Below are 26355 nucleotides of genomic sequence, written 5' to 3'. Positions count from 1 at the left end.
TCCCTGCTGATGTGACATTGGGCAGAAAGTGTCTACAGAATAAATCTTTAATATATGCAAACAACTGAATTATGAATGACAAAAATATCACTGAATGGTTAAATATTAATCACGTAATTAGTTAAATTAATACTTTTACTGCAATGTTGTGATAAAGGCTGTCACTCACATGCTGTGACTGTGCTGGCTGGGGGAGCAAGGTGCAACAGTGGAGGCTCGGTGGATACTTGGCTTCATTTTCCTGCAGGTCCCCCTGTACTTGGTGCTCCTCTTAAGGCCCCTGGGATCAGATCTGTTAGGAAAGAACTTCAGTTTTCTGTTCAAAAAGAGAGTTATCAAGAAAATGACTAATCTAGCCCAAAAGGAGAAAGCACCACCACCTCCAAACACTCATCCATCCCCAAACACTATTTACTTCCAGCTTGGTGATGCACAAAGCCCAGCTGTGCTGCGCTGCTGGGCAGCAATCTTGAGGATGCGCGGTGCTTCAGAGAGCAAAAAGCCCTGGCTACTCCCTGATGGATTTGGGTGGGTCTGTGAATGAGGCTGTGTGTGGTGAGGGCTGCAGCAGGTTCTGGACTCGGTGTCCCCATGCATCCTCCCCAGCTGTGCTCTGATGCAGGCAGCCTGCATGGTCCTGGGTGGACTGCAGGGAGGAGCGCTGCCAGGGGTGTGGGTGGCAGTGGGTCTCTGTAGGTGCTCACACACAGCACACAGCTTCCTTCCCTGTCCAAGGAACTCAGGAAAGAATTTACTCTTGTCCTTGTGGGTTGGCTGGCTGTGCTGTTTGTTTTTGATCTAATAAAAAAGGAGGCCTTAATATCATAGTGAAATGGGTATAAAGCTAGAAACTTGCCCCCTGGCATTTTGGCTAAACGTTATTGAAAATGTAAAAGAGTCTTTAGCAGAAACAACTGAAACACAAAGAAGCTGCAAAAATAGGATCAACAGGATGTATTCTGGACATTGGGAAGAGGGGTTAGAAGCATCCATCTGCAGGCTCGGCACCATTTCACTCCTCATCCAGCTCTGCAGGGCTAGGAGCTGGAGCTCTGTGAGGGGCTGGGTGGGTACACATGGAAGACTGGGTGGCAGGGAGGGATTCTAGAAGGCAGGAACAGCTGTGAGAGAAGCATGTGGCTGGAAGAGTGCAAAGCACAGCTGGAACTGGCTGGGAAGGTGGAAGGTGAAGGCAGTGGGAAAGCATGCACATTGGGACTGTTTTGCTTGATCCTGTCTTGGGTTGATGTTCAGAAATGAAATATGGGGGGGGGGGGGGGGGGGAATTAAAAGCATTTTTAAATGCAAAAGTGAACAATCTCTTAAAAGGTGGGAGTACTGAAGAAACATTCACTGCTGAGACTCACCCATCTGTATAGGACCTAAGCGCAGCTCTTTTTGCCTTGCTCTGTTTTCCTCTGCCTTCCACTTCACAAACATCACTGGGAGCACCGTTCTCATGTGCTATAAGCAAGTGGCTCCTCCAGGAAAACGAAGTTTTAAAGTATTATGCACCAGGACTGCTCATAAAAGCAAACATTTTGGGTTGACCACTGTGCAGTCGGAGAGCTACAGCAAGTCCCCACATCTGCATGCAGTGGTGTGTGCTGTGCAGCCTGAGAGCAGGTTGCTGAGTGCATCTGATAGCAGAGCTGTTGTTCACTGTGCTTCCACAGCTTTGCCAATCAGGAGTAAAGCCAGTGCATCAGAGCTTCTGGAAGCTGTCATTTGGGTTCACTTTTTGTTCTCGCAGAACTGCATTTTCTGATAGGCTTTTTGCAGGTACAGCTTGTGCTGATGAGGCGGGAGAAACAGGAGCACTTTCCACATGCAGTGTTTCAGAATGCTGCAGTGAAGCTTGTTCTTGGAACATAGCAGACCCCTAAAATGTCAAATAAATCCTCAAACTATTCATCACTCTGTTTTTGGGGTGGCAGTTAAGTCTTTCAACACTCTGTAAGTTTCTTTCCCCAGCAGTAATTTTGCTGGTGAAGAAATACAGCTCAAGGCACTCTACAAAGGCCTCAAAATTCATGTTTTGTTTTCATTACAAAAAAAAAAAAAAAGAAAAGAAAAAAGCTTCACTACATTAAAGAGCAACCCATTAGCATTTTGTATCCTGTCTTCCCTGCATCCTTTCTTTGTTGGCAAACCTTCCCCCATATGCACCAAGGAGCTGAACAACAGCCATTGCTTTGCTTTTGCAGACTTCATGGGCTGCAGCAGGAGGAGGTTTAAGCCACAGCCCAGCTTGTTTAGGGAGTAAGTGGGAAAGATGAGTTCTCAAAACTTTTGGTAGCCACACAAATAATGAATGTCTTGTACTGAAACATTAAGTTACTTTATCGGCTTTCAGGCTAGCCCAGAACAGCACCCAGGCTCTGTGCATGTCTAAGGAAATAAATTAACTGTCTGGTTCCTGGGTTGAAATTTAGCTCTGTATGAAGCAATATATTTAGCTGTCTCAAGCAAATAGACCTAAATAACAAAGAAAATATTGAATTACTGGAGGCTTGCTGAACCTTGGGATTGTATAAATTAAATGTTGCAGTGTGAGTTGGATTTTTCTGATACAGTTAGAAAGTTAGAGGATGGAGAAAGACAGTAAATATATTACAATTAGGGTTTAGGGAAGCATTTGATTATTCTAAGTAACTCAGAGTAGTTGAATGCTAGTACAGATGTCAGGGAATGAGAGCAGGCAGCAAAACCTGGAGTGTACATTTGAGTTGAGTTCAGTAGGAAATTGCTAACTTAGTATCTCCACAATTAACTTAGAAATTAATGGCATGTTAATTATATTTATAACTACATCAAAAAGTTGGAAGACCAGACTGAGGGGCAGCTGCAGAGAACAAATTTTACCCACAAAGACCCCACAGTCCAAAACAAGCTGAGCACAGGGCAGCTGCAAGCATCTGCACTGCTGTGAGCAAGACTGTCCTCCAGCACATGGGCTGATGCTCACCATCCCAGCCATGCCCTGGGCACTCTCTGCAGGGCTGGGGAGCAGGAGCAGCCAGGCTGCAGCTGCTGAGCTCGCTGGCAGTGCTGGCCATCACCTCGCACAGTGGCTGGGTGGGCTCCTTTCCACGGCAGGGAAAAGCCCTTCCCTGGTGGCAGTGGGGGATACTGGTAGATTGCACAGCCAAGCCTAAGGGACACTCGACAGTGAAATCTAGCGGGCTGTGGAATAGTCTCAGTGGGAAATGGTGGAGTCCTCACTGGCAGGGTTATTGAAGACTCGACTTTGAAACATGAGACATTCTGCAGTTGAGAACAATGCTGCACTGTCAGAGAGATGGACTCAATTACTTAATAGGTCGTTGCTGTCTGTCTCCTGTGATTTTCCTTTCAAGAACATATATTCAGCTGGGTTATTTCTCATGGGAAGACAAAGCCTTCTGAAAGAAGCCAGACATTTGGAGAGGAGAGGCATGAGGAAGTGTAGCCTAGCAAACACCCAGCCTGCATTGTGCTATCAGGAGGACACGGAGAAAACTTGCACAGTGCAGCAGATGTGGTGTTTGGTTCTGCTGACACCTACCCAGCTGGACCTGTGCTCTCAGGCCTCACCCCTTGTCTTTGCCAAGGAAGCATTTGGCAGGCTGTGTTGTTCCCACAGAGGCCGGTACGTAGGGCACAGGTGGGGCTGTATGGACCCTTGCTGCTGGTTTGCCAAAACATTCAGCACTGAGGGGTCCGTACAGCTCATGACAATGCATGGGTATCCTCCTCTCTCATGTGGAAGTGCTTTGATGGTGTTGATCAGAATGGCAGCGCAGCTGATGAGAAATCCAGGAGCCCATCTCTGAGTGACATCCCAGCACTCCATGAATGGTACCTGAGAACAGGGGTATATAACTTACCCAATAATACGTTCTTCCAGAAATTGTCCTGCCAGCCACAGGGCGAGTTTCACAGGCACTTCCCTTGTTGGAGCTCTGAGCCTAATTTGCAGCGCTGATTCACAGCAACGTGAGCTTTGTGCTAGGAGCAGTTGCCAGCGGGCACTTTGTGCGCGTGTGTGTGCACACGCATCCAAGGCGTCTATCTTCCTACGTTTGTTTGCATTTGCCACCAAATGAAGACACTGCATTACCTTATGCACACTGAATTGATACAGCTATATTGAGTGGATGTTTTTACACCCTGAGGGGAGAATGAGATTTTGTCTCTTTTGCCCACTTCTTTTTCTTTTTCTTTTTTTTTTTTCCAGAATAAGTCGTCTGTTTAATGGCACAGAGCCTATTGTCTTGGACAGTTTAAAACAACATTATTTCATTGATCGAGATGGTGAGATTTTCAGATATATATTAAGCTTCCTAAGGACATCTAAGCTACTGCTCCCAGAAGATTTTAAGGTAAGGAAAGCTATAGTCTGCAATCTATTTTTTCCCCCCATTCTATCATTTATTTTGGAGGAGGTTGGTTTGTGTGCTTGACCTAAACACACTTAGCTAAATGTTGCTGTTTATTGTTAGCATTTTTAGTACTTGTGTATTACGCTAGGGATGCTATTATTTAATAAACAGACCAATGGTTGTCATGGATACCATAAAAAGTTAAATGATGAAGCTTACAGCTAAATCAGTTTTTCTAAACTAATTGTATTTTCTCACATTTTTAGCTTATTTATCGGAGTATAACAACAATTAAGAATCAACACCAGCAACTAGCACTTACCAGGGTTTAATGTTCAGAATCTGGTAGAAATGTTTTAAATTTGATACTTAGAGTAATTAAATGGTATAAATCTTTTTCTTGTTGGCATGAAAAAGTAACACCCTTAAACAAATTCATGAGGACTTCTGCTAGATATATCCAGTTCAGATACTTCGATTTCAATAAGTAATCTTTTACACAATGTATGAATGTCAGAATATTGGTGGGAAACAGAATTTACTGAGAGACCTTTAAGGAGCAATAATACATGTTTTCTATGAAATAATGACAGCAAGTTGCTTTGTAAATCCTGATTGTTGAAACCCTCTCCTCCTAGCGTTGTTTATTTGGCTTTGTGCTTATGAAACTTGCAACACTGTCATCCTTATGTATGAAAATTAGAAGACAAAACTATCCAAACTAGATGACAAGATTCAACAAAAGAGCTAACTGCAGGATGAAATAATGAATAAATTGGGATGCTAATGGGGACTTAGAGGACACTGAGTGCTACTAGAAAAGAAAGTTCCCGTGCTCAGTAGTAAAATTTCATTTTTCATGTTGGACTGGGTAGGCAAGGTAATTTGGTCAGGCCTTCCTGAGTCATCCTAAATGTATAGTTACTGTGGCATATAGCTGATCCTCTTGCTGCAAACCGGTCCTCAGACATTTTTGCCTAAATCATGAGTGTACTTGTATTTGACACCGGCATCTCAGCACTTACAGCTGACACTGAGCAGACGCACAGCACAGTGGGTGCACACCTCCTTTGCCAAGGCCAAGCAGAAGTTTTGGCATTCCCAGGCAGGACTGAAGGCGCAGCCCTACGGGGCTGTCTGAGCACTGGGCTCTGTGGGAGCGGCTGGCAGGCCAGGGAGGCTGCCCTGTGGCACTGGGTGCTGTGACGTGGGAAGAGGCAGAGCATGCAGGGGCGGACGCAAGACAGGAGAGATGAGAGCAAATGTGTGGGTAGGATTGAAGCGAAAGACCTGTGGGGTGCAAGACGGAACAATTAAAGAGGATGGGTGGAGCAATGGTACTGACACAGCCTCAGGGAGGTGCTTTATCAGCAGTGCTTTGGACAATCTGGTCGCAAAAGAGAGACTGAGAAGAGAGTGCAGAAGAGATCTAGTTCACCCTGATCATGGTCTCGACCAGCAGCCAGGCGGATGGATTTCAGAGGTGCTGTGAAACAAAACCAGCAGGATTCAGTAAGAGCCTCGAGGGGAGAATGTCAGAGGATGCCAAGGACTTGCCTGCACAGCGAGCCGCTGGCAGGGCTGGGAGAGACTTGGAGAGCCGGCGCTGTGACCAACTCAGTCCATTGTTCCAGACCATCTCTTTGCATAGAGTTAACTGTACTTCATTTGGTTCCTCCCTGAGAGAGCTTTAGAGCAAACCCCAGGCTAATGAGGGCTCAAGAACAAAGCAAAGTATTGCTAGGTAGGGAGTAACTAAATAAAAATGCATAGAAGAATGCACTGCAAAGCTGTATTAAAACTGCACTGTAAACGGATTTGACTTCACAGAAATTGTGTAATTTTACCAGCATGATTAAAGTGACAGAAGACAATAATCAAAGGCAGCAAATGGAATCACTTGGTGTTTCTAAATGCAAAACTCTATTTAAGGTATAAAACCTGACAGGTTTTCCAGTGAGACTTGCATTAACTGTTCTTTATGTCAAACAAAGCATTATCAAGTGTTTTGAATATTTATTAGTTTTTACCCCTTAATTTAATCAAGCAGTTTATTAGCCTCAAGGTTTAGCCAAGTTGCTTTTCAACTTGAATTGCTGCTCAAATGGTTATTTTGCAAAGTTTGGAATGTTAGTACCACACCAACCTCGCACTGTTTTCTGTTTAAGTGTTGTTTTCAGACTAAGTTAACACTGAAAAGCAAAGAAAGTGGGGTATGTGTTCCTAGGCTAGTGATTCTTTATTATCAAGTCTCACTGGTGTGTTTACAGTGAATATTAATTACACTTCCAACTACTAATAAGCCAGAACTTGAAAGTGTTTAGAATCTGACAGGTCTCCCTGCTGAAAGCAACATTCTAATAGTTCATATAATTTTCCTGGGCTTGGAGGATTTTAAGCCTCATGAAGTATGTTCAGAAATTACCATGAGCTCTTGGCTCGGTTCTGCTTTGCAGTGTCTGCTGAGCAAGGCAATGGCGGGTGGCTGGGAGCTGCTTACAGTTCCCTTCGCCTGCTCTGGTCAGAGTCCTGTGCGTGGAGCCACTCCACCTTAAGTGACACGTCCTCAAGTGAAGTGTTGGGCCTGCACCTTGGGTCTGCCACACTGCAGGGCTAGGGGGTGTCCAGCAAAGGAGCTGACCCTCATCCACAGCCCAAATATCTGCCTTGATTCTCCATCAGAGGTGTTTCCCCGTGGCAATTATGATCACCGTTTCTCCCTTCAATCACAAAATACACCTCCATGCAAAACCATGATTGCCCATTGAACCTACTTATCTGGCACTCCCTGCTTAGAGATCTTCCAACAGAAATAGATGTAGGCAGTACATATATCATCATTTAATGTTAAGGAGGAGAGGAGCACAAATGCAGAGGACATTTGAGTTTCACATGGTTTACTTACTGAGGTCACCTGTAGGGTCAGGTGGCATCTGCTTTATTATACAGTCTTAAAATGTGCATGCCTACGTCTAGTTGTAAGTGCTTTCACACTGACCTTAGCAAATGGTGCACTCATCATAGCAGAAGTGACAGCTTGCTCTCATGTTCAGGAGTCAGATCTTCACGGCACTGAATTATAAAGGAAATGCTGAGTCAGGATGACAGTCTGTCGTGTCATAGAAACAAAGAATAACAAGAAAAAAAACAAAAAAATAGAAAGCCTGTTCAGGGATCAATCTTATGTGCTCAATTACATAAACTTTACTATTGAGAGAACAGCACCAGATTCATACAAGACGTGTTTTTATTTTACAATTCCTGCTGGCTGCCTCTACTCATAGTTCATAGATGCTTACTGATAGACTGGCACTGATGTCAATTGCACAGTTTACTTTGAAGTCACGATACCTGCCTCCTCCTTGGGAAGATGTGACCCTCATGAGAGATGACTGCTGAACTTAGCCAACACGAAATTAATCACAAAACAAAAGCTTTTCTACCACATTGTGAATTGAAAATTATTTTGCAAAAGCAAAAAACCCTGCATCTTTGAATGATCTGTTGACCCTTTACCCAAAATCTAAATGCTGCTCAAAATTTGAGGATGGAGAATCTGTGCTTCCCAGCTGGCTGCTCCCTGCTTCCTCTTCTGGGTGACAGCACAGAATCTGCCCACTAAGTCCTACTGCAGCCACAAGAAGTTGAAGGCTATTGAGGATTCACAATAGCCCCACCATTGCTAGCAGGGACTCAGGGATGGGAGACCTTGTCCTGCAGGACAAGGAGCTCCTGGATCCCACACCATATCTGCCCTGAGATGCTGCCAGCTGCTTAGAGAAACTGCTAATGCCAGCACTGGAGTCTCCATGAAAGAGAGAGGGTACAGTACATGTATGCATCTATCATCATACGCCCGGAACAGAAGACACACCAAGCTGCTGTGAGTCTGGGTTTCAATGGAACAGTGCAGTTTGCCACTGCACCAGGCAGTTAACATCCTGTAGCTACTCCTGTTCCTCTTCCAGTGAAATGTGCCTTTTTTGGATAGGTCTGAAAAGATTCGTGTTTGCATCTGCCTTTGGTAACTTATCCAAATGAACAGCACAGAGCAGCTCTATCTTGCAGCTCTTGCGGCACCTCCTTGGCAGGGGTCTCTTGTTGTTAAATTCTTGTACTTGATATTTTGTGTTAAACATTTCCAAATCATCAGGATATGATTTTACGTCTACAGTGCAAGGTTAGAAAGACAGTGTTACCTGAGCATCCTGAGTGTGCTGTGAAGGCACTGCAGAGCTGGGCATCGCTGCTGGTCCAGTCACAGCTGCACACTTCTCTGACTGGTTTATAAAACCTGCACGAGAAGAGAGTGCATTAGCAGTGTGTTGAGTTTTAGGAGTACCATACTTCTGTTTGCTCTCAAAAATGAAGGACTGTTTTTTACAAGGCTATACCACCTCTTATAGCTTTGAATGGTGTTTCTACTAGCACACATTCAATTCACTGCCCTAACATATAACATTATTTTATAGTAGCCATGAACACAAATATTGCAAAACCAAATTTGTGCAACTTACTGAAAACAGTGGAAGACTTTCCATTGACATGTGAGCACTCCATGCTCCTGCTAACTCTATAGCATTACATTTCTCCTTAGCATCACATGCTTTCCTTGGCTCAAAATGGTTATACAGGGCCAGCAGATTCACAGCAAACATTTGGCACACCTCTGTAACAAACAGGTGCATGGGAGATTGTTTTGTTACAGTGTCCTGCATGAAGATTTCAGAAAGTTCGGAGTAGAGGTTGTATTTTGCTTTTAATTTAAACCTCTAATGCCTATAGATTTAAACTGATCCCACATGCGGTAACCAAAGAGCTTCACAGGTGGAGAGGGAAAAGCAATAATGGCTCAGCAGAGCATGCTGATTTTTCTGGGAAAAAAACCCAAACCTTCCATTGGTGGCACTGGGGCTGGCACGCTCTTACCTGACACCAGGTGGTGGCAGCTCCTTGGCTGGCCAGGTGCTTCCTAAAGCATTTCTCCTTTATCTTCCTGCTGCTTTTCATCTTCTGGATCCTTTTCAAGTTTTGTTGCCCTCATTTCTTCACATTTGCTCTTATCACTGTTTTCTCTCTGCACTTTCTCCAGTCCTTTTTCTCCACTAATGGTGTGCGTATCGTCCAAGCCTTAACAGACATCAAAGAGATGCAAAGGATCAGATTTCTCTTCTGTAACATGATAACCTTGCTCGTGTCACTGTTAATTTTCATGTATCTCCAGGCTGAAGGCAGTGCTGTGGTGAAGGAGCACCTCTCCACTAGTGGCAGTGGCTCTGTGGTGCCAAATTCCAACACAGCTGACTGCTTTGGTTCTGTAGGCAATACCTTGCAGCAGCAGGTTTTGCAGGTTAATGCACGATGCTCTGACAAGTTGCACCTTTTTGTGCTGTACATTCAATGGCTTTTGATTCTCTTTCTTCGAGTTCTGTAGAAGTGCTGCAGTTATTTCCTTATGCAATTTTGGTGCCCATTTTCCAATAACTTCTTGTCACTCCCTTCTTTCCAGTCTAAATGATTCCCGTAGTTTCATTCACAATCTTTCATTCCCTTCTCTTACTGCAGTACTGAGGTTGCCTTTATGCCCAGGTGATGACCTACAGCATGCTCCAAAAAAGTCACCCACTGTACCTGCACTTCTATCTGAAAATGGGCAGAGGAAGCTAGGATCAGGTCCTCAGGGAGGAACTGCTCCCATGCCTCAGTTGTCTCTCTTCCCTTCAGGAAACTGCAGGATGCAGAGGGGCAATGCAAGCAAACCAGCCCAGCGTGCTTCCCCTCTTGTTCAGATCTGGCTGGGTCTGATGGTGCTGCTGCCACCCTTTTCAGCATATTCCCACATGTTTAAGCTGAGATGGGAAGATCCATTGAAAATCTGATGAAAAATTATTAATGAGCATATGCAGATGACATCTCAATCAATTAACTGGGAATTGGATCAAATTGGGAATTTGAATTGCCTGAAGGTCCCTGTTGGGTTATGGATAGCTGGCTGAAAAGAACACTTTCTTTCAAGTTGTTGGAGTAAACACAGCTGAGCTCCCAGCCACTGGGTGGTCACTACAGCAGTATAATTTACCAAGCTCCAAAGTATGCTTGAATAAAGTTGCAGGGAGCAGCCCAGCCTCTGCAGCTTCATTTCAAATGTGGCAAAACCAGGTGAGAGGTGAAAAGCTGAACTGCCATCTCTACCTTGTAACACATATGTGAGGGATGACAGCACAATCCAAGATTTTCTGTCATAAGATCAGAAGTGAATATCTGAGGTTAAGAGTGAAGATCAGGGCTCGAGACAACTTCTCTTAAGTCAGTATGCTTTACTTACTGCAACCAGTTATTCTGAGTTCTTAATCCACAAGTAAAACCTTCTTGCATTGAGCTTGTGGGATAATAAATGAAAGAATAATTCAGTGCAATGGGAACTTCATGGTCAGCTCAAATAAATTCAGCACTAACACATTGTGGTTTCCTGCGTAGGTGTAAGATGGCAAAATATGTGGATACCTGACCTATTGCCTTTGCTCTCTTGCTGACAATACATAAGCTTAAGTAGGTCAAATAGGAACAATACTCATTTTTAAAAGGGAACTATAAGCATTTCTAGTTTCTCTCTCTTTTTTTTTTTTTCTCAGGACTTTAATCTTTTATATGAAGAAGCAAAGTATTACCAGCTGCAGCCAATGATTAAGGAACTTGAGCGATGGAAACAAGAGAAAGAACAAAGGAAACATTTCCAGCCTTGTGACTGCTTGGTTGTAAGAGTGACTCCAGATCTGGGGGAAAGAATTGCATTGAGTGGGGAGAAAGCTTTGATAGAAGAGATCTTCCCTGAGACGGGGGACGTCATGTGCAACTCCGTAAACGCAGGCTGGAACCAAGACCCTACCCACGTTATTAGGTTTCCTTTGAACGGATACTGCCGGTTGAATTCAGTGCAGGTAACGGCCTTTTAGTGCTGGCTCATCTGGATGCTTTTTCTTTCTTTCTTTCTTTTTTTATTTCTTGTTCAATTATATGCAAATTATTTGCTTCTGCCCAATTACCTTTAGTGCTTATACTGCACGGAGACATTTTCTGCCTGGTGAGATCACAGTCTTTCAGGTTTTCCTAAGTCTAAGCAGAAAAATAGATTTAGATTTTGTGTATGTTAGTGCCATGCTGGTCTCATAATGGTGTTATACTGATAAATGCTAATTTTTTCATCAATGTATAGCCTGCAGCAGTTTTTTTTCCCTCCAAAGTGCCCTCAGGAAGAAAGAGAGAGTTCCAAAAACTACAAAAAAAATCTCCACACCATTTTATAGAAAATGCAACAATGTGTAAATGCATAATTTATGTCTCACTCATAATTAAATGATGGTGCCTGCAGGATGGACTTAAAAAAATTGATCTCTGCACTTTTTTTTTTTTTCAAAAGGATGTTCTATAAAAATTGCCCAGAGTATTTTAAACAAAATGTATTTCATTTTATACTCAGAGTTTTGACATTAGGTTTAAAATTAAACATATGAAACAAAAGAAGATAACTGGACAGATAGGTGGGTGGTAGTGGAAATAAATACGTGGTTTGTGTTTAGGCAGCAGCCTTCTGGGCAAGAAATGCCATTTCACAAGGCATCACCACCACTGTGGCCAGAGCTCTGGTGTAGCTGTCCTTGGGCTGAGGAGAAGGAACAGTGTTGATGGTGCTGTTAACTTACTCCTTAATTAACATGGGAAAACACAGAGCTCTTGGTTTTTGCATGCATACCTTTAAATTATGCTAGAAAGATTATCATTATGGAAATTGAAATCAACCTAAAGGAGCACGTTTCCAAAGTCATTGTGACCAGAGGTGCTAGCTGGGCTGTGGGAAATGCCTCAGTGGTCTTGATAAACTTCCCTATGGGCAAATATCCACAATAGAATTGGCCTGTGAGACAGGCTGGCCAGACAGGCTCAGGGGGAAGGCACAATTGCAAGGGAGTTGGAAGAAGTTAGAACACTTGCTTACCAGTATTGTCAGCATGCAGCAAGTTTAGACTCTCTCCACTGTCACCTCCCACTGGACAGCATTCACTGACTGGTAGGAACAGTATGGTAACAGAAGCTTTCATCTGAAACCGTTCTAAAACCAGTGATTTACCTAATTTTTAGTTTAAGGCTTCTAAGAGTTTTATTTGGTTGAACTTAACAGTCCATTGCCTGTGGTTAATTTTGCACAGTCCTTAGCAATTTCACATTCAGCAAGGGTTGGAGTGGGCTGCCCCAAAAATAGAAGGCTGGAGGTGGGTCAGAGGCAGATCCATTTTCTAGCAGCGGGAATAGTGATGAATTCACCACTGAGCTGGAGAGGGGAGCAGCTGCAGTTCAGCTAAGGTGAGTGGGTAGAGAAGCATGTTTGTGTTTCAGCCACACTCTGTTCATGCAATATGGTCAGGGGCATTCAAGAAATTAGAGTAACTGAAACAATAAAGGGTCACTGCTGGTCATTGATAAGCGCAGCACGGCAAGCAGCCGAGGCTCACGCTTGGCTCTATTAAGTGGCTTTTACAACTATTTATAATTAAAACTGGATGACAATTATTACTATTAGAATGTGTTTCGAATTCAGTCAAAATCAGAGTTACTTTGTAGGTTCATATTACAAAAGAAAATTTCTATGTCAGAGAGTCTACAGTCTAAATAATTTTATTAAATTACATCACTTTACTGTATAATTAATAGAGAGCGTTTTCAAACACTTTCTGGAAAATGATGCATTGCTGAGACAAAAGCCTGATGAGATCAGAAATAATTATCACTGACTGTGATGGACTCTCACTTCCACATGGGCACTACACTTCCCAGTTCTTTGACAAAACAATACTGAGTCAGTAGATGGAAGAATGGTGGAGTGAACAGCGTGGAGTCAAGGGAGATCAGTTATAAGGTGCAGTGGCTGGCGGAGCAGAAGCACGCTGAAAGAATCTGGGAGTGCTGTGATAAATCTGCCTGCTGTTTACTGAGATGCATTGCTTTTGTCCCCCACTGTCCTGCTTCAGGTATTTGGTGGCACAACTGCAATATTTATAAATCCTTCAGCACTTTTAAAAAGATTTTCATTAAATGCTTTCTGTCAAGAACTGTACATATAAGACACAGAATGTCAACACTGAGTAGGTAGTGGCAACCAAAAAACAGCAGCTCTTATTTAATGCCCACTTGTAATCGCCTATTGGTATCGTTTTCCTAAGACTGAGACTGATTTTTCAACACCTCACAACAGATGCTGGTGAGATCCATGAGCAAATGGAGAAAATTCTCTGATGTGTGTCTATGTTAAACATTGAGTCTTCATAATTAAGACTGCATTCTTGTAGTATCCTGCAAAATGTAAATAAAATGCAGGAAGTGAAAATATCATGTTTTTATCTGGAAAACCTCCCAACAAAATCAAAGCCCATATCTCGATGTGCTCAGAATACTGGGAGACAGAGTATATTAAATCTTAGCACAAATCCTCTATTCAATATTGTGTGCCTGTCTTCTTATATGTAGGAGAGTCACAGCTGATACTCATTTGCTTTTTGGCATGTTCTTGTGGGAGATTTATAGGAAAGTAGCTCAGATTTTATTTACAGGCACTTACTGCTTTCCCTCCATCTGTCTATTACCTTCAAAAAAGTAATGCACATAGGGCCAAGTTCACTAAGTGGAATTTAAATCTGTTCATGTTCAACATGCCATTTAGTCTCACGCATGCATTGGTGCATACCAACAAATGCTTAAGGCACATGGAAAACAGCCCTTGGGAGACTTTCTCCATAGAACTGAGCACAACCTCGTTCGAGTTATCCTTAAAACTCTACAGTATTTAAACATTCACAGCATTGTTTACAGGATTTGACCAGTTTTGTTTCTTGCCCAGAAAATTGATGATCCCACGCTTTCTAACCCTAGATGATAGCCTGCAGCCCAGTCCTCTGAGCGCAAGGGTAGCAAAAATGAATCGCTTTGTTCTGCATGCAGTGCTCTAAGGGTGTAATGCCTACCTGGGTTGTGTGTTTGCACACAGCTGGCTCGGGAAAGAAAAGCCCTGTGTTAACATGCAGCCTTCCATTGCTTTGGACTGAGGCAAGCCAAGGGCACCCCAGTGCTTGTTTTGTCTTACAACCAAATTGATTTTTAAAAGTTTTTAGCAAGGTTTTGAAGTCACATCTCTCCCTGAAATTTTACCTGTCAATCCTCTGATTCTCTGCCCAGTTAAATGGAAGAAGCCTCCTTTCCTGTAGCTGAGCTGCCTCTTGTCCTCATCTTGCCTGCTTGCTTGGGTTAAGAACAGGGACACACAAAGTCAAAGCACATGCCAGCCTGTGAAACAGCTCGGTGATGTTTTGTTCCTCCCTCCCTAGCAAACTCCTGCTTTCTCTGAGCAGGAACAAGTGTTAGTAAAACTATACTGGGACCTGTGCGTTACCTCACTTCTGTCCTAAAGGCTGTGCACAGCCCAGAAAATAGAGGGGTAAGCTTTTTATATTTCTTTTTCTTTTTTTCTTTTTTTTAACCCTCCCTTCTTTTAATCTCTCTGGGTCCTTTTTTCTTCTGCATACTGGGATGCTTTTTTGCACTTTCATTTCTACAACTTTTAGGGAAAATATTTGGTTGGCACAACTTCCTGAGCTCATAAGGCACTTTGTCCCAAGGCCAGACTCCTCAGGGCAAGCTGATTTTGAGCAGATTCTGCATGGCAAGCAAAGCACGCGTTCAGTCAGAAGGAATGCTCACCTTGGCCTCACGTGGGTTTGTGTGCAGGGCAGAGTCTGGTGTGCAAACATGGCACTATTTTTAGTACCTCTGTAAGCAATTAGCTCAGGCCTTGAACCATTGAGACTGAGGTGCCATTGCAGTAAGTATTGAAGCGCTTCACAGAGTCACTCATGGTGATACTAAAAAGAAATCAAATTATCTCTGCAGCAAAACCACGAAAGCACACAAGTTGTCTCCTTCAGGAGCAGGGGATATTGCTGAGACGCTTACCTAAATTGACCAAGTTTTTAACCGAGTCCCTGGAGTTGCTGGTTGCAGAGTCACATGAGGGTCATTACTACGTTTGTCAGGCTTAGGGAACGACCAGGTTCTCCTGGCACTGTGGTGGGCACACGTGATGGCGGCACCACGGCGGGGCGGTCGCACAGAGCAGTGCAGGAGGCTTCCCCTTGGTGACATTTTTCTGCAGAGAAACTCATGCAACCACTTTTCCCACCTGTAAAATAAATGTTGGACGAGTTAATTCACTTCATGGTACAAATTTCAGACCCAGTTCTGATTTTTCAAGTATGTGCTGGAGTATTATTAGTGTTAGTAGCCTACATGGTAATTTGGCTTAGTGCTTACAGTGCCATGGCCTCTGGTAAAGGTTTGGCTGGAGGAGCATTCACACGTGGGTGTGAATATTCCTGTTACTCAGCCAATCTTAACATGTGGGTCTGGTTCAGCTCTACTGTATGTAACGCAGCAGAGCCCTGCCCACCCCTCTGACCCCCTGTAATAGGTAGGAATCTCCGTGCACTAAAGGGTGCCTAAGTGCCTTTTGTCACGCTGAGATGTCTTTGGAGACACTGTGCTACTGCCCTGGGCTCAGGTGAGCTGCCGGAGGGAGGGAGCACAGCATCTCCTCCAGTGGATCTTACACTGCAGATCTGCCCAAGGTGGATCTGGCATCCACTGTCACCTAATGCTGCAAAGAGTCTGTGTGCTTCCTGCTCTGCTGGGAAACTGTATATCAACATGCTCACCCATGTGAAAACAAAGCCCCCGTCATATTGCCAAGATCAGTATATCCTGCAGTAATGTGCTGTGTGACAGTCTCAGAAATTAAAGTTGCCTCTGGGTTCCTTAAATTCATGCATCTAAATTGCACCAACTTTTCTTTAGAAGGAGAAAGAGAAAATATATATTTGGGCAATACAAATTAACCTCGTTCTTGGGCCAGAATGTTTCCTTATTGTCCATGTCTTGGCTCCACATCCTGTCTTTGCCATGCTTTGCTAGAAGCAGCACTCCCTTCCAGCAAGGGAAAATCACAGCTGCGATTTCCGTGAAGGTCTGGTGCAAGTGTCACTCAGATTCCTAAAACCTTTTCATCTCCAAAAGAAGAGCTTGCAAATGCTTTCAGCCCTTATCTGCAAGACTGTTCACAATACTAATGAATAATGGGCACTTTTTATTATGACTTAAACCTGCTGTTGATTTGTTTAAGCAGTAAGAGATAGCATCGATATCACTGCAGTCCAGTATTTTACTACATAATGTAGTAAGCTGTTCTGTGGAGCACTTATTTGTTTGATTAATTTTTGTTTTCTGCAGAGGTTTGCTGAGAGCGAGACTTTAATCACAGTGTAGTCATTTAAGACTAAGTTACAGAATTATAGCTGAATAAAATTCGTTCTATGAAGACTGAAAAGACTAAATCCATCATTTAGATCCAGTGCTTCTAAAAGCTTTTATCACTAAAATTGCTAAATATCCAGCTGATTTTTTTTTCCACGTTGCAGGTGCTTGAAAGGTTATTTCAGAAGGGATTTAATATGGCAGCTTCCTGTGGTGGTGGGGTGGATTCCTCTCAGTTCAGCGAATACGTGCTGTGTCGTGAAGACAGACGACCGCAACCCACCCCAACGATCAGAATAAAACAGGAGCCCCTGGACTAGACCCTACCTGTACTCCTCTGTAACCATAGAAGTGTTTAATAGTCCCTTATGTGAAACACTAAGGATTTGCAAAACAGTATTAGCAAACAGATTTTGACTTTATGTTGCCAATTAGTGGTATTCTGAAACTACCTGTCACGTAGCCAGCCATGAAATGCATTTGAAAAATCAGTTGTCTGCTCTCCACGATGAAATTACTGAGCATGCTCAGCATACCAGGCCCGGTGGGAACGTCCTTTGAGCTGAACAGCTGTGTGGTGCAAAAGGCAAAGCTTCGTACAACCCCGACCCCAGAACAGACTTCTGCAGAACGAGCAATTAAAGCAATTTGAATCTATCAGCAGGAGAAGTGATTCCGACAGCCTTCCCAACGACACCGCAGACCTGACGTGCAGAAGTGCGGCCTCCGAGAGGAAGATGGTACATCACTAACTGCACTGAGAACCCCCCTGGCTGCCATACCTCCTCATATCAGATGTGCTTTACACCTCCGTACCGTTACATTACACTTCTGTGATTGTACTCATTCATGCTAGCAAATGGCTTATTTTTATACAACATTGCCAACTGAAATATCTTTCTGTGGACAGAATCTAGAATCAGAAAAGGACCGATTTATAGTCAACTGGTGCTCAGTACTGAAAAACAAGCAAACAGACCAAACAAAAAAAAAGCAACAAAAAATTGAGAAGGCCAATTATGGCAATACATGCAAAAGTAGGGATTTGGAAGCACAACATAAAACTCCGTCAAACAAGGGCCACACACCTACGGTGGAGCTGTAGCTCTCTCAAAGCCAGTCACGTTTTGACTCAGAAACTAAGTTTTGCATCATTGGAGAATCGTGGCTCTGCCACCTCTTGTTGTTCATTTATGAACCATGTTTATGGGGACAACCAACTCTTTATGGGTCTGGAATTTTCGCAAAGAGATGTTAAAACCCTCTACCTTCCACTGTCCGATGAAAGCAGGCCATGGTTTGTTTAGATTGTTTTTCCTCTATATTTTAAACTATTATTAAAATGCCAATTGTGTATCTGCCCTCTATCTGTTTAATTTTCTCTTCAAACAAGCCCAGTGTCTGTAGTAGGTTACTGTTCCTTTCATGAATCAGTATCAGCTCTCTGACTTACAGGGCTTCCTAACTCAGGAGACAGCACCATGTTTGCAGGTGCAAGGTTATAAATAGCATTCTGCTGAATCCTCTTTATTGCTGTTTAGCAAATTGGGTCCTCAATAACTAATTCACGTGTTAATCACAATTTAGTTTCTCCCACGTTCATTTATAGAATACTGTTGTAGATGCTGAATTCTAACTAAACTTTTTAGATGCATAAATATGGCCATACATAACAGTATTTGATGGTTAACAATTCTTTAATACCAAAAGATTACAATCAGGCAAAATAAAGATTCAAGTTTAAGACTGATGTGTTTGAAGTGACGACCTGTACTAAATATGCAAAGCTGCAACCTTGGCAGAGGTCTGGTTTTTTGGATAAACGTGGGATGCCAGTCCATGGAAAATCAGACCTCAGCAGGTTTTTTTCACCCTGGTTGCCCAAATCAGAAATCTCTTAGGAAATTCTTAGCCTATACATATTGACCTGCTAACTTAGCAAAACCGTTGAGCAAATCTGTCTACTTCAAAAGAGTTGTAAAGTTATTTTATTTTGTGGTTTTATACTTGTACGACACTCTAAAGTTCCTAGGCATTGCCATATTTGAATATATGGCACAACATTCACCTTTGTATGTAAGATATCTGTAGAATTGTATATTATACATTTAATATTGTAAAGAACTTAACGTATAATTGTCATGTATTTGTGTATGCACATTTCTTATACAGTACTTCATGCCATAAACATTTCTGTAAAGTAAATGATCGAAAATAAGCAAGTAGGGTGGAACACTCACTGTGTCTCCCACGTCGTTTGAAAGGTGAGAAGTTCTGATTGCATCTCCTCTGGCCTTTTGCTCCATTCAGCTTGATGTAGCCACGTCTTACAAAAAGAGAAGGAAAAAACAGTTTTATTTATTACTTTCATACATCGAGTTGACTTGAAGTTCAAAATATCCTTAAATAGTCCATTCTGCTCCTTGTTTTTATCCTATGTATGCTTTCGTCCTGCATTGCTGACCAGGGAGACTTAGTACTAGCAGAGGCTGAACGCATGTCTGTGCATCCTCCTCCTTTCATTACCACTCAGCTAGGAGATAAAGGTAAATATGTCACACCTCCATTTAAAAACACCCCGATCTGCCATTCTTACTCAGGCTAAGCCATGCAGAGGTGCACACGGGCTGTCTGCCAGAGGAGCGGCCGCTGCGTACCTGCGTGGTGCTGAGCATGGCCCACCTGCACTGAAGTTGAAGGCAGCCAGCACTCTTACACACTTGGAAGCAGGGTGCTTTTAGGTGTATGCAGACAGTCACTGGAAGCACTCATGGTTGGTTGGTTTGTTCTTCTTCAGTCTGGTGTCTACCGCTAGTTTTTCTGCTCAGTAAGGCAGCTCCAGTACTTACAGCAGTTTGCAAAGGTGGCAGCGTGAAAAGTTCCAGGCTGCGCCAGCCGTGTTCATGTGAACTTGAGACGGAAAGTTTGGGCCATGACATCACAGCATTGACTGCAGAATAGCACTAAGGCAAGGAAGACATGTGGAAACAATCACTTTGTTAGAAGAAATATGCCTTTAAAATAAAAAAAAAGTTAAGCTAGGACATGTTTTTTTAGTTAGTAACTTCAGGTCACTTATTTAAAGTTTATTACAGTTTCATTTATATCTTTTTTACTTATTTCCCTCTATTCTTAGGCAGCAATATCAGCAAAAACCAATCTGAATTTTTACTTCTGGCCTTAAACTATAGCAACGTAACTTAATTAAGAACATCGCTTAGTGTTGCTAAAACAGGTTTTAAAATATCGCAGAATCTCCAATAAAACCGTGGTGTGCAGCCAGCAAATGTTTTCATTACAAAGGCCAAAAAGTAAACGTAGCTTGGTTTTAATCTAATTTGATGGAACAGAATCGTTCTGACCCTTCTTTTGCTGAGCTCCAAAGCTGTGGCTTGAAGAACAGTCTTTGCAAGCCCTTTTGTACAACCCCGTGGCACCGCTCTGCTCCCACATCTGAAAAGAAATGGATGAATGTTATGTTGTGCTTATTGGACCGATCGCCCTTGAAAAGGCAACTGTTGAGTGCATTCATTCACTGCATTAATAGCATCAAGGTTTGTTGACAATTTTATTAGATGTTTGACAAAGGATAAGAATCAGCACAACAGAACATTGAAGTATTTGGTTTTAATATTTCTTTGTGGGTATCCTGTTAATATTTTAATGCAAAATGTTTCTGAACAGTGCTTAAGAACTACCAGACAATGTGAAATTCATGTTTGATAAATTAATACTATGTCACTCGATGTGTTACTTTAGTAAATTGTTTTATTTCTTTACAAAATAAGTACAAATAAGGGAGTATGTTTTCACACAAATTGGGGGTATTTACGAGTATGTACAGAAATCATCAAAATAACGTAATTCTAATAAACACAAGGCCTTTATAAACAATATGTACAAATTATCAATACATTTAAAACATAATTTTACACTTCCTGGCCTTAAATACCTTATGAATAATCTTTTGGCTAAATAGCAGCAGTATAAATTTTCTTCTGCTTTTCATAAACCTTAAAAAATAATTAAAACTTTTGTTTTTAAAACTATTGGACAAATAGTTCTATTTGTGCTTTCGCTACGGTTTCCCATTAAAAAAAAAATATTGCCTCAAAAAAGTGGCAAGCATAACGTAGTAAAAATTGAAAAGATAAATAAGCAAACGTCTCCCTTCCACGGCTACCGGAAACACTGTACCTCGGAAGTACGGCTCGTGCCCACCTCCTGCTGAGCATTCCTATCCAATGCTGAGCATTCCTATCCAATACCCATTTAAAAAGACTCGCACTTGAGTCAACTTTGCTTGACTTTGGTGTGGGCCCCCGAAAATCCAATTCAGCAAAGCGTTTAAAAAGCATTCATCCCACCGTAAGTACTGACAACTACCCATATGCTTAAAGTCATGCACTTGTTCATGAGCCTCTCTGGACTGGAGTCCTCAGGTCCAATCGTCCGCGTAAAGCACCACCAGTCCCCGCAGCACCGGCTCCCAGGGCACAACACCCTGGCTCTCGTGACTGCCAAGAGGAACCAGATCCCAAAAGCCTCCTTTACAGTGACATGAATAATCCATATAGAATACTCTAAAATCTTTCCCAAACAATACTCTCTTTTATAACCATCATTAAACCATACTCTTTGCAATAAATAAATTAAGATATTTTTAGAAAATAAAAGGATTCATGTTACTAACTGCTACAAATGTGCAAAAGGTTGAAGAGATTCAGACAACAACGGGAAGCTACTCAATGGACTGCGGCTGGGACCCAGACGCACAGATTTCATACACTTAGGATTTGGTTCAGCAAATGGCTGAAGGAACGCGCTGGGCTGTAAAAGCAAAAATCCTAAATGTATCAAATTTGTGGCAGCGTGCATTGGTTTTTCTTTTAGCTGTGCAAAAAATTGCAATTATATCTAATCTAACAGGTATTACCATGCTCAGTGGAAACAGCGCTAGCAAACCTTAAAGGAAAACCAGCACTGTCAGTGAACACAAAGGTTTTCCCCGTTCAGGTCCCGATCCTCCTGGCCATGACATCTTTGTGAGCCACTGCGGCATTCTTTCTCTTTGTGTAACTTCAATGCCATCTGTTTTAGCCTTATCTAACGTGGCCAAACGCAGTAAGCCTTTGAAGTTGGTTACATCTGTGGATTTAACATTTTAAAACCTTTTGCACATTTTTTTTTTCTTTTTTACATAAAGGGAATTTATTGCATGTGTCTGACAGTTTTACAAAACAAAATTACCGGAACATTGACTTCTGAAAAAAATAGAAGGCACATTAAAATGACAGCTTTCAATGCAAGTTGAACTTCTGTATGGAGAAATCAGTACAATTCTTGGCTTTATTTAAGCAAAGCTCGATAGAGCAGGAGAGAACGGCTCGTTTCTCTTTCCTGTTCCATGTAGAAGATGAAGTCCCTGAGGTTTACACGTGTTATTTTCTGTCGTGCATACTGCCTGGATGAAGGAGTCCCCAAGCCAGCCTGACCTCCACCGGACATACTGAGGCCCTACAAAGAAAGCACAGCAGAGTTCAAAGTCCTGCAACAGTAGGGAGCTTCCTCCAGCAACCAACTGCTGGATTATTTTAAATATCTTACATGTATTATGAACCTTGTTCTGAAAGTATTACATACGACTTCTTTTTCTGTACTTCTGAGTCTCTCCAAGTTAAAGAGTGAGTAAAGAAACATGTGGAAACAAGCACGAGACAGAACTACACAGTGTGTGTTTACAACACAGGACAAACATACTGATAACTCTCTTGCTACAGTGAACCACAGATGTACTAGGCCCGTATAATTTTAAGAGCCCTTTTGGGACAGAACTAACTGCAGTAGATAAAACCTTCTTTAGTACATCAGATGTGCACACAATCTTTATTCCACATCCTTCATCTAAGATTGGGATGAGGAGAGCAGCGCACGGGTGAGTACATTGCTACTGCCATAACCTCTGCAGCTGCAGGTCCCATGCGGACCCAGATGCCCTCTTCTGGGTGTCCGGAAGAAAAGGGCTTGGTGTGAGCAGACACTGAGCCACCTTGCTGAGATGGACAAATCAAGAAGAGAAATCACAAGGAAGACTCAGACACTGTAAGATGATGAAGACAAACATTCGTGTACTGTTATGTAAAACGATGACAGATTTTTGTTTAAGTTGGTTTGAAGCTCCTCAATCACTGAATACCTCATCCTGGCCTTCTGAACAGGGATAGCATCCAAAAACTACCTTGATTTCTGATCTGGGCCTGAAAACCCCATGGTCTGAATATTTAGAAACTGAATGAGCATAGTGCATAGACTCTGCAGTCTTGCCAAGTTTAAAACAGAAACTTGACTACTACATACAACCTTTTTCCATCCTTTGAAGACCACTTTTAATAATTCCAATTGATTTCTGGCAAAATAGAATGCTCTAACTTAAAAAAAATAGGTTTTAATTTCTAAAAATGTATAAATTATTTTTAAAATCTCTAAAACTTCTGGCAAAAGTTTCCAATATTTTTAAAATACCAAGCCTACTTGCTGCTGCTCTTAACCTACCTTTCTTTCCCCAGGAAATACTTCCTGTATGATCTTGATTTCAGCCACTAGAAATACAGTTCAGCGTTATTCTAGTACTGAAAGGTTATAGGGAAAAAACGTATATGGTATATTGCAAGGAAGAGGTGACACTGTTTTCTCTATTGCTTTTCTGTGTGTGTGCTGCCAAAGTAGGAATCACCAGCAGAACAATACTGCTCAATATATTTCTCTTATATCTGATTATTAAATTACAGTAGTGGGTCAAATCCTATTCTCTTATTATAGCCTTAATGTAGTTAAATGAATGCTGCTAAGCTTGGAGGCAAGAGCCCACAACCTTCGAGCACCACCAGCATTTGATCTCAGGGATTCCACTCTCTAGTACGAAGTAGCTTTTGCTAATAGATTAATTGATTTACCACCTAGCCTCACTGCTCATAGGAAAAGCATGTGCTGCAGCTGCAAGGGCTGCTCATCCATGCTGAAGCCAGACATATCCCCAGTGCATAATCCATTTATTAGCAGTGCTCTGAATTTGTTCAGCCTTTATGTTAAAACACATTGCATTCCTAAATGGAATAGCATCATTTAAGCTCATATTCTCTATCTTCCACAGGTCTGGATCAATGCCCCACCTTAAGCTGCCTCTCATCCCACTCTGTTCAGCCAGGGCTGTTGTGACTGATTCCAGCTTTCCAAGGAACTACCACGTGCATACTTATTTTAATTAAACGGACTCAAATATATCTTTCTTTTTCCTCTTCTTCCTACGTAGTGAATCCCTCCCAAAACCCAGCAATGCCTCTGTCAGCTCCACATGCACTACAGATACTGAGCAGCAGCAAAGACACAACGCGGCCACCAGCCGCCCTAAACTCACTCCAAGAACTGATCAGAAATACTACCTGTACCTTACTGGACCAGAACCACACACTTCAATAAACCTAAACAGAAAAGCTACTTCTTTTGGTTTGTTTGTTTTCTTCATCTAAAACAATTTCTTTAATTGTTGAGGTACATATAAATCCAATAATTGCTTTATATTTGTTGGACTGAGCAGCTGGAATTATGATGAGGTCAGACACATTCAATGCATTTATCACTTGAGGTACTGAATTTTTGGGTGGTAAGAGCATCTACTTGATGCAAGGCCATAACATGACATTAAGCTGTGCACATGCACTTGGAGCCAATCAGTGAGCCTGCTATCATCCCGTAATCCTCTTTTACAAGGAAAAAAAAATGTTACAATGTCGTTAGAAAGTGGAAAAACACACCTGTGAATTGACAGAACAGTAATTTGTTTCTGTCAGTATGATCTCCAATTTAAATTAAAGACTGACTTTTTGGTACTGAACTCAAATTATTGAGTACTACATTAAAAACATGTACCACCAAATGCCACCTTTTTAACTATATACGTAAATACAAGGATATTTCATTGGCAAGAGTGGTGGAAATGAAGTAATGCAGATTGTTCTTTTTCAAACTTCTTTTTCTTTTTAATCAGCACGACAGGCTTCTCATCAACACAAACAAGCCCTAGCTTGACTGTATCTATGGCAACCTGTAAGAGTTACAAAGATAAAAGCTCTAATAAAAAAATACGTGGCTGTAAATTGTTTACATCTTTTGTTTCCTGCCTGCCCACACCCAAGCTATTACCAAATCACACCCACTCAAATATACATCAGTACCAGTCTTTGTATCAGCAACGTTCTATTTATAACTTAAGGGAAACTTACAATATTTCAGATCAGAAAAAAAGACAACAAAAAACTCAACAATTTACACAATATATTTATCACATGAACCCTTTCTGCCTCTTCATTTTGAAAGGACCTGCATACATGAGTTACAGCAACTTGTTTCCATTCCACCCGGCCCTCCCTTGTCTCCAGCCATCTCTGCCCTTGCTGCCTCACCATTCTTCCTTTCCTGTAACACCAACCTCGGTAGCTGCAAATCTCACAGGACAATCCTCACAGTAAGGAAGACAGCGGAGAGCGGCTGCATTGCTCTGCATCCTGCAGCATCTGTTCCCTTCCAGAGTCAAAGGCAGGGATTGGCAAAAAAGGCCACGGTGCCACGCTGCTGTAAACCTGTAACCTGGGACCCACTGACACAGTCAGACTTCACCATCTTCAGTGAGCTTTAATACAGCTCAAATACGTTCAGCTGACATGTGTATACACCACTTGCAGAATTTTAAGTAATGTTGGACTGTCAAGCTTAATTCAATTGTTGGAAGCTACCTAGGTTTAAACTATGGCTTAAGAAGAAGAGATGGAGCAGTAACTGGTTCAGTGTGCACATTTTGAAGCAATTCCGAATTTACGTCAGATGAGACACAAGATTTGGGCCACTCAGCTTGTTTGCTATTTTTATGATCATCTTCTGTGAGAAAACTCATGCTGCTGGAAAAGCAGAGTAATTTTTATTCTGCTCTAGTTCAAAATAAAGTAACAACCAAAGAGCTGGTAGATTAGTAGGTAAACATACAACCGTCTGCCAAACAAACATACACTCTAGAAACTAAAACAAATAGTCCTGTGAACAGAGAAATCCACGGAGCCTGATTTCTTCCAGATGTATTGCATTTCTTCTATATTACTTCTTACCAGAATAAAACCAGCTCCTCCACACGCATTCATCACCTCTTACCTCCTCCAGGAACATTCTCCCTCCACTGAAGCACCCTCCACACACCACAGATGCCCCCCTGCCTCTAAGAGCCTTTGCCTTTCACCACATGCTCTCAGAAGCACCCCACGGGCAGCTCTTCTCCCACCCTGCCCAACCGCTCACTACTCCTAGCAGCCGCCCAGCAGACACGTGGCCCCCAAGACAAACCCACCCAGGACTGGTGGAGCTTACACCAAAGCCTATTCCTCACTGCCAATACCAGCACGTCTCGTCTTTCCTGTACCCAAGCTAACAGTTTTCAGAAACATTTCATGGGCTCGCTCTCCAGCTCCTTTCTGCTTCTCTCCCTCTTCCAATGCCCACTCTCAGGTGTGATCAGTATTTCCCAAAAGGCTTAAAGGCTGCCAAGAGACTGGACTAAGAAATACAGGCACACCTCTTCCAAAATTTTCATGGACAA

General features: G+C 42.3%; 2 protein-coding genes across 6 annotated transcripts in view; one reads left to right on the top strand and one right to left on the bottom strand.

Annotated features, from left to right (window-relative positions):
- Positions 1-18071, top strand: part of KCTD15 (potassium channel tetramerization domain containing 15) — a 198873-nt gene extending 180802 nt beyond the window's left edge. For all 5 annotated transcript variants that reach the window (XM_048958694.1, XM_048958692.1, XM_048958691.1 and 2 more), the window contains 3 exons: positions 4220-4364; positions 10997-11302; positions 16880-18071. In XM_048958694.1, coding sequence (XP_048814651.1) covers positions 4220-4364; positions 10997-11302; positions 16880-17035 — 607 coding nt within the window. In that variant the 3' untranslated portion in view covers positions 17036-18071. The remainder of the gene's footprint in view (positions 1-4219; positions 4365-10996; positions 11303-16879) is intronic.
- Positions 18072-20875: 2804 nt separating this feature from the next.
- Positions 20876-26355, bottom strand: part of LOC125699269 (transcription initiation factor TFIID subunit 4-like) — a 132557-nt gene continuing 127077 nt past the window's right edge. Inside the window, exon 15 of the mRNA XM_048958647.1 lies at positions 20876-22232. Within this exon, the coding sequence (XP_048814604.1) occupies positions 22065-22232 (168 nt within the window). The 3' untranslated portion in view covers positions 20876-22064. The remainder of the gene's footprint in view (positions 22233-26355) is intronic.

Source organism: Lagopus muta, chromosome 12 (assembly GCF_023343835.1).
Source record: "Lagopus muta isolate bLagMut1 chromosome 12, bLagMut1 primary, whole genome shotgun sequence".
NCBI classification, from domain to species: Eukaryota; Metazoa; Chordata; class Aves; order Galliformes; family Phasianidae; genus Lagopus; species Lagopus muta.
Note: the sequence above shows the minus strand (reverse complement) of the source record. Positions and strands in the feature narration are given on the sequence as shown.